A 13,361-nucleotide genomic window follows, 5' to 3' on the forward strand; every position below is an offset into this window, starting at 1 on the left:
GTGTTGTTATTGCCTGAATGAATAATACCGACAAATTTTCAAAACACCGACTTAGGAATGAGATGTCTTCGCGCTTATTCTCAATAAACAAAATTTGGTAAATAGGACACGCATATGACATGGTAATATGTGGTAATATGTGATATCTATGGTAATGAGAATGAAAAGATGACAATAATATTCGATGACCCAACGCGGTGCAAGATGGTGTAGGATACAGTAAGTACATCGCGGCATGAAAGCATGAACTGAATTGCGGGGAAACAGTTGGCGGTTAACAAGTGAAACGGTGAATGGTTGACAAGAAATCCCAGTGAAGACCTGGAAAAATGGAAAGAATTGGCAGCAAGACCGAAGACACGGAGAAAAAAGATCTGAGAGTTTTTTTAAAGTCGCTAAATGCATTTACCTGTATAGCGGGGTTGAAAATGGTTTCACCTTTGTTTTATATCTGTGTTCGATGGTTTTAGTGGTGCATCAAAAATTTTGTTCAGATTGTTATTATAAAAGAAGTCGAATACTGTCACCAGTTGATGTTCGAGATGTGGTTCCTGAGTGTGACTTTTATCTGCTGGCAATGTAACAGTTACTTTTTGTACCAGTTCAAGTTGACTCGTCATCGTCGTCGTCGTCGTTGTCGTCGTCAGCAAAATGTCCTTCGGCTAAATGGCGGAAACATCACGAATTTTAAATATATATATTATAAATTCCCTTTTCCCTTGTATCTATTTGTCATCAGCTGACACAGTGTACCTGTTCTCATGCATACTGACACACTGGGTGTGACTGACTTTACCTGAGTAATGCTGTCAGTGTCGTCAGGTGAGCTAGGGGCCGGGTGCACAACAGTCAGCTAAGCTACTAATATATCTATAAGCTACAGCTATTTTATTTAGCAGCCAGCGAGCGCGTGTGTACCAGGCCTCAGAACTACAGACTACAGGATAGAGGAGACAACAGTTGTTGTAGTTGTAGTAAATAGGGATATTAACCCTTTATGTTGTTGATGTGCCTGTGGTAATAGTTGCATGTTGAAACGTAAATTATTATTATTACTATTCTTATCATCATCGTCGTTGTAGTCTTCTTTTCTTCTCTTCATTAATAGTTTTGTTTTGGCATTAAAACGAGCGTAAAGAACTGAAAGGTAAACAGCTGTTATTCTAAGTTTTTAAGAAAAAAATTTCAAGCACACTTTCCTTTCCTTCTAAAGAAACTCCACAACTTTATTTCATGTTTGGAACTGTGACGCTGGTAAGAAGAAATATTTCTGTATTTCTGTATGAAGGTTTTCAAACTTTCCACATAGTCAGCAGCAGTCCAAGGGAGAGAACTTAAAGCTATTGCCTCTTGATAGTCTTGGTAATAAGAAATTATTTTAATAGACCTACATTGATAGGCACAATATTTACGAACAAACTTGCACCAGCAATGTTTCTCAGCTTTTAGAATATATGTTGCAAAGTATTTAACTATAAATGTGATTTAAAATAGATTTACGTTTATGGTAATCCTGATTTTCTAATTATGTAATTTTATACTTTTCTCTGTTCTTTAAAACAACAAGAATAATATTTCTCCATCTTCCATTATTACAAGAATATTTTAAAATATATTTTCAGCTGCTTTTTGCTTCAGTTGTTTTTGTAAATCGAAACTTAGTTTTGACACCATAGATGTTTTGCTGTTTATTTGATTTTGTGGTATTTAATATTTTGAGAAGTGAGCCGTAGTGAACACTTTCGGTTTTTTTGTTTTTGTTTTGCATGCCTTATTTTTTTCTCTTTTATTTTAAGGTGTTTGAAAGGTTTCTTATCATTACTAACAAAGTGTGTATCATAACGATGACGGATTGTCAGCCTCGTGTGAGTTTAAACAAATCGATCTTCGACTTTCAGAGTCGAGTATAATTTGTCATGACATCATATCATACTGTGCAGATTCCAGATGTACATTTTTCAAATTTCGTTCTTACATGTGTACTTCTCGACAGTCGCGAACAGAACTGACTGCTGGTGTCATCTGACAGTCGATGATCCCCGCGGCTGCTTATAATTCCGTTATCAGCTCGGTCGTCTCGATGAAGCTGTCGATGTTATGAGCTGGCCTCTTGTATTAAAATGAAAACGACACAGTCACGTCTTCCAGTCAAATAAATACTGATGTTGTATTTATGTGTGTGTGTGTGTGTGTTTGCAATAAGTGTCAATCAACCAAGACAGATCTCTCAAGATGTAGTGAAGTGTTCAAAGACTTTTAAACATTTATTACTAAACTTGTCTATGCGAATGGTCATGATTATGAACTCTATGAGCTACTAAATTATATATTTTATTATACTTCGCGACCTCTCTCTATTTGTAGACTGCTGCCTTTGTCAGTCTGTTTCGTGAAGGAAAAAAGACTAAAAGACAGACCGACCGACAGACACGCAATCGCCAAAGCGGACTGTCAAATAATCTGTCAAATAATCTTTTGTGTTTGCTAATATGCGCTAGTGTGTTTGTGAATTTGTTAGTTTGATTGTGTGTATAAACATGTTCATGCGTGTGTTGTGATGTTTTTGTATGTTTTGGTGAAAGTGTTAGTATATGTTCTAAAGTTAGCTTTTCTCGCATTTTCTTCAATTTCTGCCTGTTTCCATTCATTTCCTTTTTCACCTCCCTCACCCACTCTTTGAGAATGGTAATAAAAAAAGAGATATGGTCTGTGTATAGCACATTAGTGATCTTTTGGCCTCTGTAATGCACAAAGTTTTTACTAATATCAATGTAGGTTTTTAAAAGAAAGAACTGGACATAAAAACAAACAGAAGGGAGGAAAAATTGTAATGAGAGAAAAAAATATAGAGACTGATAGAGAGATCGAAGTCAATAGTTGTTATAGTCACTGCTTATTTTATGTACACAAACATCGGCTCAGAAAGTGACTCGCTGACAATACAGACATTTTATAAATCATTTTTTATTTTCAAAATTACAAAATTAAGGATCGTAGCTACTAATGGATGAAAGAGGTTATTCTGATACCTGAAAAAGAGAAACAAGAAAGAAATATTGATGTAAAAAATTCGTAGTGTAGTTCTTTATACCTTCATGCTTCTACTTTTCTGGACATAGAACAAGTATTCAAGTAAGCGTTCATGTAAACATTCTCACCTGTCAGAGCCCAACTGCTCAGTAGTACAGGCCGCCCTTCAAGCCTCCAAGGAAAGGAAAGCCTCCGTACAAACCACCGCCCAGTAGACCAAACCTACCGAGGCCGAGTCCCAGACCGCCAAAGCCAAGTCCACCAAATCCAAGACCACCGAATCCCAGGCCACCACCCAATCCCAGGCCAAGACCACCAAACTTGTACAAGAGAGGGTTGTAGATGGCAGGGGCGAAGGTGGCGGAGCTCATGGCCACGACGGCGCACAACATCAGGAGGACAACAGCCTTCATGTTGAGTCTGCAAAGACAGAAAAAATAGAAAAAAAAAATAAAAGTTTGTATTGTAAATGTGTTATAACAAAATGAATCTGGGATATGACATAAAAGCATGAGTAATTTAAAATGATGTATGGCAAAGAAAATACAAACAAATAGTTCAAAATATTAAGACTATTAATTGTAATTAATTGTAAACAGAAAATTTTTCAACAATCCCCATTGGCAAAGGCTATCCAACACTTTAAAATAATCGCTTGGCGTTACGAACAATAGTTAAGGGAGAAATCACAAACACAAAACTCAACTGTCACATATCTCTAGAGCATGGCAACAACAAGACGGAAGGACAAACAAATACAGAACATGTGTAGTACACAGTTATTATTGTAAGGCACTCACATGGATGTAGAAGTCGAGGAACTGCTTTTCCCAAGTTGTACGGGGGCTAGATGTGATAAGACCTGGATGCTGCAGGGTCGTTTATATACCCTCGCATCCTCTTCCTGACCCCGGTTGTCTATTCCGCCTGATGGTCAGTGATGGATGAGCTGTCACTGTTTACATTTGACTGACAAGTGACTAATTAATGATCGTCCATGCACGGGTAATTACAGCAAGGAATCTGAGGTGTGTGTGTGGTGTGAGGAGTGACAAGACGCGGTTCTCATTCAAATTTTGACGAGTTTCGAAATAAAAAAATATTACGAAGGCCAACTCTTTCAAAAATACCTTTTGTAAACAAGCTTTTTGTAATCTCTCCACAGTCGTAGGAGGCCAGCGCTTGTGAACATTCTATGACCACCCCAACATGCTGGTGGTTGCCTCTAGTATTTCAATCTGGACATTCTTGAACAGAATCTGGCTACTTCTTGGTGATTGTAAAACTAACCTGACGATGATCTTACTACAAGAATTGGGCTGATTCTCAGTCATTGTTTTTGAGGCCAGCATTCATTATTTTTATGTTTTTTTTTAGTAAAGCGCTTTAAGCTGACCTTTAACGGTGAGGAAATGTGATATATAAATAAACATATTATTTTTTATCTTCGTGCATAAGGTTCTGAGAAGGACGAGCAAAGTACACTGCATTTTTGGTATATCTCTGAGACCACTCTTCTTCTAAGATAACAATTAAATAAAACGGCCATTAAAACCCACACTAATTAAAACTAACAAATCTTTAATCTTTTTTATCTCACACAAATAATCCCACATCTGACCTATGAGGGAATGTCTTATCAAAATATTTCACAGTGGCGATACTTCAGCCCACTATCAGAGTAGAGTTAGTTTGCCTTTGGCAATATTTCTTCAGCTTAGCTTCTATACACAGAGCTCTTTCCGTTGTCAAGTGTCAAAACTGCTCCCCCCAAGGTGCCTAGTACTCCATATAACCGTGATTTTACGATTTAATCCCGAGAGACATCCATCAGTGGCTAGCAGATTGACCTCAGGGTCAGGAGAAGACAAGTATAAAAATGGCCGCCCTTTGAAGGAGGAGCAGTCCGCTCTTGACACCACAGCAAGTCCCGTCCAGCTTGGGAAACAAGATTTTCTCCTCCTCACAGATGTAAGTCGATTTGTAACCAATGGGTGAAAAGTTGATTGATAGACATGTGTTTGTATTGTTTTTTCTTGTACAAGATGTCAGAGGTATGGTAACTGAAAGCGCTATGTCTAAAGCTTAATGACATTGAGAGTCTAAAGTTTAATTACCTGGAGAGCGTTTAGAGAAGGTATGTGAGCAAATTATTAGGGTAGTCATGTCTGAAAATTTGCAGAATTTCTTATATTTTCTGTCACCTTGTTCTTGTGTACTGCATGTTGAAAATTAAGCAACGTTCCTAACTGTGTTTCACTTTGAGATCGTTAGAAGGAGATATGTAGGTAAATTCTTCTTTTGTATTTAGTCACGTTAAAATATAGGTCAACGACTGTTAACTCATGACATAACATTTTTTCCATTCTCAAGAGGTCGTTACATGCACAGACAAATTTGTTGGCACACGAACGAACACCAGCATGTGGGCAAAGATACGAATGCAGACATAACTACATATCCATAAAACACATACACGCCTAGTACTAGACAGCTAGATAACATTTTACGACTCGATTTTGTTTCAGACTCAACATGAAGGCTGTTGTCCTCCTGATGTTGTGCGCCATCGTGGCTATGAGCTCCGCCACCTTCTTCTACAACCCTCTCTTGTACAAGTTCGGCGGTCTTGGCCTGGGATTCGGCGGCCTTGGATTTGGTGGATTGGGATATGGTTTGGGTTACGGCGGTCTAGGATATGGTTTGGGATATGGTGGTCTTGGACTCGGCTTTGGCAAATTTGGCTTACTAGGCGGAGGTCTCTACGGCTTGAAGGGGGGCCTGTACTACTAAACTGCGAAATCGTCCACATGGTAAGTCAAAGTGTCGATGCACACGCCTGTCACACCGAAAGCAATGCATCACAAACAAGCACATGCATACATACACGCACGTAGGTACGTGCGCGTGCACACACTGACATAGGTCTGCTAGTTAAAAGAGACGTGGCAAAGATGATGCGCGTGTCAATCTATACATACACTTATTAAATAAATTGACTGATAATTTAGTTTTTAAAATATTAAAAATTTAGACAATCAATGAAATAGTTCTTTATTTTTTGTTTCAGTCCAAAGTTTTGCGTCGTTCATCCAGATATTGCTGCCTTATCGTTTCTTCATTTTCACAATGAAAAATAACATATTTTACACACATTTGTAAGAAAAATAAAGCAGAGTATAACAGTAAGCATGCTTGTTTGTATTTTTGTGTGTTTGATAAAATTTTCCAGTATCATGTATCAGTAATTGTTAGGTAACATTTATCTTTATTCCTGTGAATTACTGTGGGTTAATCTATTATTATAGGGGCATTTACAAATGCACAAGAACTGACCAAACACTAGTCCAGAATGATTCCCTCTACAATTCTGCGTTATTGAATTATGAGGCATGGTAGATAGTGGATGGGATAATGAGGCCTTGGAAACTGAAGTGTGCCCAAAAGTAATTGATCTAGATCATTTAATAACTCCAGGTGAAGTGATTAGTGATTGTTAATCATCTAAAACTTAGTAAGGCTCTGGAGCATGATGGATTACTTGCAGAAATGTTACAAGCCTGTTATGAACACATAATAGTTTTCTTAGTGACCTTATTTAACAAAGTGTTTTACAACAGAGAATACCCAAAAGCTTGGAGCGGTGCAACAATCGTGGTATTATTCAACACAGGAGAGCAAGATAGTCCGGACAATAATAGATATGGATCACTAATAATTACAGTAAGCAAAATGTATTCAAATAGTTTCAATTTGAGATTAACAAAACGGTCAGAAGAAAATGGTATGACAGCTGAAGTTGGAGTAATTTCAGGGAAGGACATTGCACTATGGATCATATTTGTATGCTGTATACTATTCCACAACGATATTTTTCATGAACGATCGGGTAAAGTGTAAGCATGTTTTGTGGATTTTAGAAAGGCATTTGACACAGTTAATGGAAACAAACTTTGCCATCTTCTATGTTGAAGTCAGCATGCTCACCATTTTGAAACATACTAACAAAACATCAAAGCATGTGTAAGGTGCAATAACTGATTCTCAAAGTAATTTTACTGTCTGACTGGATTAAGGCAAGGTTGTATTTGTCGCTCAGTCTCCTTACGTTTTTCATAAATTAGCGCTCAGAACGGCATTTATGGCATACAACTTGTTCCAGACATAGTAAGGTCCTTTTACTGATTTTTGCAGATGCTGCACTTACATCATATTCTATTGCCAGTCTCCAAAAACAGTTTGATTTTTTAAAAGAATACATGATAGTTTTAGAATGACTGTGAACCTCCATTTTCCATGACATCTCTTTTTTGTAATGAAAGATCGCCTATAGATGGAAGCATTTTCCCAGAAAAAAAGCAGGAAAAACTCTTTTATTAGTCTCTAACCATCTATTTGTTTGACTGTTGCTGTCTTTCTCATTATGTTGAGAATAGTTCTCTCGATAGGTGGATGGATGGATCCACGTACGTACGCATGCATGGATAGGTGGATGGATAAATAATAGGGGAAGACAAAGAGAGAACATTAATCAGAACCTGTATCTGTGTCGACATTGTATTCATGTCAAATATGTCTCATTTTCTGTCAGTCACTCTTATGTCTGTGTCTATGTGTGTGTGTGTGTTTATCAAGTACAGTTATGCCAGTCGCTCATCTCCGTGTATTCTATTCACATTAAGTATTAAAGTAAAACTGCAGTAAACCTCCAATTAGGAAATAAATATTTGCCTGCCTTCAATGATCTCCATGTCTAACTATATCATGTGTATGTGCGTGCGTGTGCTCACACCTGCTTGTGTGTGTGTGTGAGAGAGAGAGAGAGAGAGAGAGAGAGAGTTATGTTAAAAATACAACAATATGCTAATAATTAATATCCTCCAAAGTAGAATTTTTTAATGTTATTATACTAAACAATCATCAACAGGTAGATGAATTTGGATAAAGCTGACACTTTTCTAAATGTAAATTTCTGCAACTGTATAAAAAGCTAAAGGTGGATTAGTTATTCTTAGTAATTTACTAAAATTTATATTATTTATTGCTTTGTGCACGTGCCCAGACTACTAGTCTTACTTCAGTTTTCCTACAGATGGACTAACATCATTTACACGGTTGTTTCCATCCGCAGTTTTAACCACTAGATTTTGTAACCAATTCTGCTGCGAGCGATAATATGGTACGAACATCAAAAACCACAAACACACACACACACGCACATATAGAAAACAAACACACGCAGTCAACAAACAAGCAATTACAGAGAAAGTAGTAAAAGGCAGAGAAAAAAGAAAGGAGACATAAGGAACGAGCAAGAGAGAAGAAAACAAAAGCCAGGAAGAGAAATGAAAGAGCACTCACAGTTAAGAATCAACAAACTGAGATAATGAAAAAAGCACAAATTGCGTATATTTTAAAGTTTATTGTCTTCTTCAAAAAGGACCAACATCTGATTACTCACGAAGAAGACACAATGGTCAAATCTGAAATAGAAAATGAAATATTTTTATAAATTAAAAAAAAAAAACATTTCCAAGATCACTTAGAAAGAAAAGCTTTAATTTACATCGAATTGGAATATAGAACAGCAGGCAATTACTGTATTTAGCGATCATATTATTGATTCGTGTCCTGTATCAGGAAGAAACCATAGTACAGATTTTTTACAGACTAAATCTCATTAGGATATTCAAAGGATTACCAGATAAGACGTAAACGTCTTTACGTGCTTACGTGTGTAAACTGTAGGGATGACCGACATACCTGATGGTTTACAGCCATTTAGTAGTACAGGCCGCCCTTGAAGCCTCCAAGGAAAGGAAAGCCTCCGTACAGACCGCCGCCCAGGAGACCAAACCTACCGAGGCCGAGTCCCAGACCGCCAAAGCCCAGTCCACCCAGTCCACCAAATCCAAGACCGCCGAATCCCAGGCCACCGAGACCACCCAGACCACCCAGACCAAGACCGCCGTACTTGTATATGTAAGGGTTAATGAAAGCGGAGCTCATGGCCACGACGGCGCACAGCAACAGGAGGACAGCAACCTTCATTGTGAATCTGCATGAGAAATATTTACGCAAACACAAGAGAATATAACAGTGTAAATGGAGCAAACGTAACAATAATACAAACTATTGTATAAAAATCGAGAGCGGCGAGAAAAGAGAAAGAGAGATCGAAAAAGATGGACAAGCAACGACTTGAAAAAAACAAACTAGCTTTTTAAATTAAAGAATGAATGTCTTCAAACAACGTTAACAAGAAATGAAACCAAGGTAAGGAACTGTTTTATGGATAAATTATGAACAAAACATTAGCTTCCGTGACTTTACGTAAATTAAAACGGCTGATTTACATACCAAGTGATTATATTGACAATAGTACTTACGAGTTGAAAGCTGGTTTTCCCAAGTTGCACGGGGACTTGTTCTTGTGACGAGAGCAGAATGATGTTCCTTCTAACAGCGACCGTTTTTATATGTTCTTCTCTTAACCCCAGGCAGTCATTAACTGACTGTCCATCATAATTTCACCAGTAGGTATTAAGTACTGACATTAACATTCTACTTTAAACACATCTTTCTTACCTAGAGGGATTATAAAAACACGGGTATGGACATCGAAAGGTACAAGGACCAGTGTCTTTAAAGTGTCACCATCGGCGGTTTTTATAGCTTCGTCACTGTAGACAGTCGCTAGAGGGGAGGAGAACTGAATTCTTGTTCCAGGAGGTTGAAGACATATGAAGATTTTGCAATAGTAACACCCTTACGAAGATAGATGACAATGTTGTATGGTACTAGAAGTAGTGTCTGAAGTAGAACACGACTTATAATAGTAGAATTCAAATAAAAATGATGCGAATAAAGAGAGGAAGATAGTGAAACGTTTTAGTTTGGGGTTGAGAATAATATCACTCTTTTTATTTGATTAATTAGCTGACCAGCACAGGTAAAGACTGGTTTCGGATCATCAAATGTCACATCCTGATAAAAAAAAAAACCAACATCTTTAGCATACGAGAGACGTTTACCACAATGTAGTAGACTTCAGAAGTGTTTTTGAAAGAGTGTAGTACGGGATACAGTGTCATGTGAGGCAAAATTTTAAAATTGGAGAGAATCCCTTTTACATCATTGAAGCGTTTTACAACGAGCATGCTTCTACTGAATAACAAAACGAGATTTTTTTTCACGACAACAGACTTTCCTCAAAATGTTGACTATCACCTGTACTTGCAAACATTTTTTAAACAACATTATGCATAGAACTCTCAACGGCCATTTGTCCTATTTCCATTGGTGGAAGACTAATATTCAGGCTTTGCAGACGACGTTGATCCGACAGCAGGTACTAGTAGAGATTGGCAAGGCTTCTTAGTCTGGTACTTAATATCAATGGATGACTAGCACTGACATAATTTAAGTCATGGTCATTGTCGACAGTAATGCAGACATTTACATGAATGGAGGACTGCTTGAAAAGGCGAGCAGCTTTAAAAAATGGCAAGTTTGGACAGAGTCTGGCACATCTATAACATCAGATTTACCACATGGTATAATTTGTGCAATATATACCCATCACATATATATATATCTTTGAGAGAGAGATGGAAGAGAGAACTATTTATTCATAATTTGTATGTGCCATTTTTTTATCCAGCTGCATGTCTGCGTGTTTTTGTTAAAAAAAGTATTTGCTTGTCGTTAATCTCCTTCAATAACAATTTATTCTATTACTCTACTACTCCATAGCCAACAAACTCAATAAATATGAATAAAGCTACCATCTGTTTAAAAATATTTCCTCGGCGTAATTTTCTCCAATTATTTTAAAAATAAAGTAGGCTTTATTTTTCCCAATACTTTATTACAATTATTCTAGTGATGTTAAAGAGAAGACATTTTATGCATAGAGAATTAATACAGATAAATAATTGTTAGAAATGGTTTAGGTAAAAAAAAAAGTAGCTGCTGCAACTCAGATGTGCAGGATGTCGACGAGAGACGGTCTGGAGAGATCAACTGTAGATGTATTGGCCATCTTAGGTAACCGTCCTCGGACAGCCAATGCAACTGCTCTCAGCGGAGACTACAGAAGTTATTATTTGTACTCTCATCGGAAGATTCGTCTGGAATCTCCAAGTATCAGGTGCCAAGGTGAACCCCAGTGACAACTTTTGGAGAGTAAGATTCAGGTTGGAAGGAGATTCTGGTGGAAACACAATGTAAGGGGGAAGTAACCCGCGTTTGTTGAAGAAATCCTCCGCGTTTCATACCCGTGACTGTGAGTCGCTTTAAAGTATTAATTGTAAATGTTCCTAGGACGAAAAACTTGCAACTCTATATGTTTAAAAAGTAAAAACAAAAACAACAACAAAAAAAAAAAAAAAAACCAACAACAAAAAAAACAAAACAAAACAAAACAAACAAACAAACAAAAAACCAGTTTGGTTGTGACTTTGGTTAAGTGATTAACCCACAAACTTTGGGCTCATGAACATTGGAATAGTGCCCAAGGGAAGATAATAAACGAATTTCTTACATGAGGTTGTCAAGCGTAAAAGGGCAATAATCTGTACTAAGAAGGAGGGCGTCAAATAAAATTGTGATGGGCGATCCGTTAGTGTTTACCTGGCCGATCTGTCATGTAAGGTTATGAGAAAAAGGTGAGTATATAACAGACGATATCTGAAAGGTACGACACTCACTTCTCACCGCTAGAATCACATCAGACCACCTTGGGAAAATCAACTTCTGACCACTCCACATGTAAGTAGTCTTGCAGATTTTTCCATGTCATTCTATCACCAAGAGCTTTCTTCATGTGGAGAAACTCTGCATCTGGTGACAAAGATTTACACTAGTTGACATTTTGTAAGGTGTAAATGTATTTAAAACCACCATGTACGTCTTTATAAACGTGTGTCTTGTAATACCATAGTGGTTAATGTCAACGAAAATGTGAGTGGTCTGTCACATTTATAATCAAATACAATCAGCTTGTAGAATGTAACACAACAGTATGAGCAACATACTATTGTAAACTTTCTTTTTCAAAGGAGTTTTTTTTTGTTCCTTGCTTCTTTTATGTATTCTTTTTTCGTCTTTAAATTTTCGTTTCTTAATTTATTTTCTCTGTTGCCTACTGTCATGTAATAGTGACTAACTTCTACAGTTATACATATGTCTACGTATAAATAAATATATATCTATATATCTATGATAGTTGTTCATCGGAGTTTTGATAGCGCAAAACTATTTATAAAGTGGCAAGGAAGAAAAATGTAATACTGTGCTAATTAGAATACAAAATAAATGAATTAATATCATTGTATTAAAAAAAAGGAAGGTCGATGTTTGTCTTTCTTCATAGCCTCAAAATGAAGTCTGCTGTTGTCCTGATGCTGTGCGCCGTGCTGGCCATCACCTCCGCCAGCTTCTACCCTGGTTACGGCCTCGGTCTTGGTGGATTGGGGGGTCTGGGTGGAATTGGAGGTCTAGGTGGATTTGGACTTGGTGGACTTGGACTTGGTGGACTAGGCTTTGGCGGTGGACTTGGCCTCGGTAGATTCGGCCTGCTGGGCGGTGGTCTTTACGGAGGCTTCAAGGGCGGCTTGTACTACTGGTGAGTCAGAGCATCTCTACTCATCTTTTATCTTAGGTCTGATTATCATCAAAATCTTAAACAAGCAGCATTGAATTTATATTTTTTGCATTTTCTCATTTTATTGACAGGAACTGTTTTTTTAAGTATCCACGAAGCACTCATTAATTAGATAATTGACTATAATATATGAGCAAAGAGTAAAAGCTGGCTGTCATGAAAATTTCAGCATTTTTTTGTTTGTTCTGTTTCAGATTGCAGTACATCTTTCCTTCAAAGTGGTCATAATGTGGTCATTACCGGTGAATCGTTTTCTTGATTTGCACTAATTTCTTCATGTGGAACCAATAAAATGTCATCAAAAACATAACTGTTTGAATTGTAGTTTTATTGTTATGTTTGAATGGCAGGTGACTGAAACAGACAAAGACGCAAAACAATTCTCAGCTCACATTTAAATACATACGACGCTGTTCCTGTAAGAAAATTAAAGAGAGGCTATATGACAAACACCGAAACTGTTTTTAAACTTTATTGGTGCACAGGTCTCTTTAACACTGGAAAATCGCGATTGTCTGATGACTTCTAAACTTAAAATTAAAAGTAGTTCAAACAAAAATCAAATAACAGGTTTGTCTAAGAGTTAACGGTTTCCCTATGATAAACAGTTTATGTCAATCAGGCTTTTAGCAAAATAAACGAGGATTGATAGAAGCCTCATCTT

General features: G+C 37.2%; 1 protein-coding gene and 3 long non-coding RNA genes across 4 annotated transcripts; 2 read left to right on the plus strand and 2 right to left on the minus strand.

Annotated features, from left to right (window-relative positions):
- Nucleotides 1-2,948: 2,948 nt before the first annotated feature.
- On the minus strand, nucleotides 2,949-3,932 carry LOC112577208. The gene is made up of 3 exons (XR_003102023.1): nucleotides 3,831-3,932; nucleotides 3,159-3,450; nucleotides 2,949-3,029 (listed from the first exon to the last, which is right to left on the minus strand). It is a non-coding gene; the product is annotated as an uncharacterized LOC112577208 (long non-coding RNA).
- Nucleotides 3,933-4,653: 721 nt separating this feature from the next.
- On the plus strand, nucleotides 4,654-6,219 carry LOC112577381. Its single transcript, XM_025260443.1, has 4 exons — nucleotides 4,654-4,716; nucleotides 4,852-5,001; nucleotides 5,559-5,843; nucleotides 6,101-6,219. The coding sequence occupies exons 1-4, from the start codon at nucleotides 4,654-4,656 to the stop codon at nucleotides 6,161-6,163; spliced, it is 561 nt and encodes a 186-aa protein (XP_025116228.1). The 3' UTR covers nucleotides 6,164-6,219.
- A 2,218-nt stretch (nucleotides 6,220-8,437) lies between these two features.
- Nucleotides 8,438-9,571, minus strand: LOC112553302. The gene is made up of 3 exons (XR_003097027.1): nucleotides 9,420-9,571; nucleotides 8,794-9,088; nucleotides 8,438-8,513 (listed from the first exon to the last, which is right to left on the minus strand). It is a non-coding gene; the product is annotated as an uncharacterized LOC112553302 (long non-coding RNA).
- A 2,084-nt stretch (nucleotides 9,572-11,655) lies between these two features.
- LOC112553303 lies at nucleotides 11,656-13,007 on the plus strand. Its single transcript, XR_003097028.1, has 3 exons — nucleotides 11,656-11,802; nucleotides 12,407-12,658; nucleotides 12,892-13,007. It is a non-coding gene; the product is annotated as an uncharacterized LOC112553303 (long non-coding RNA).
- Nucleotides 13,008-13,361: the final 354 nt, after the last annotated feature.

The sequence above is a fragment of the Pomacea canaliculata genome, linkage group LG12 (assembly GCF_003073045.1).
Source record: "Pomacea canaliculata isolate SZHN2017 linkage group LG12, ASM307304v1, whole genome shotgun sequence".
Taxonomy (NCBI): Eukaryota; Metazoa; Mollusca; class Gastropoda; order Architaenioglossa; family Ampullariidae; genus Pomacea; species Pomacea canaliculata.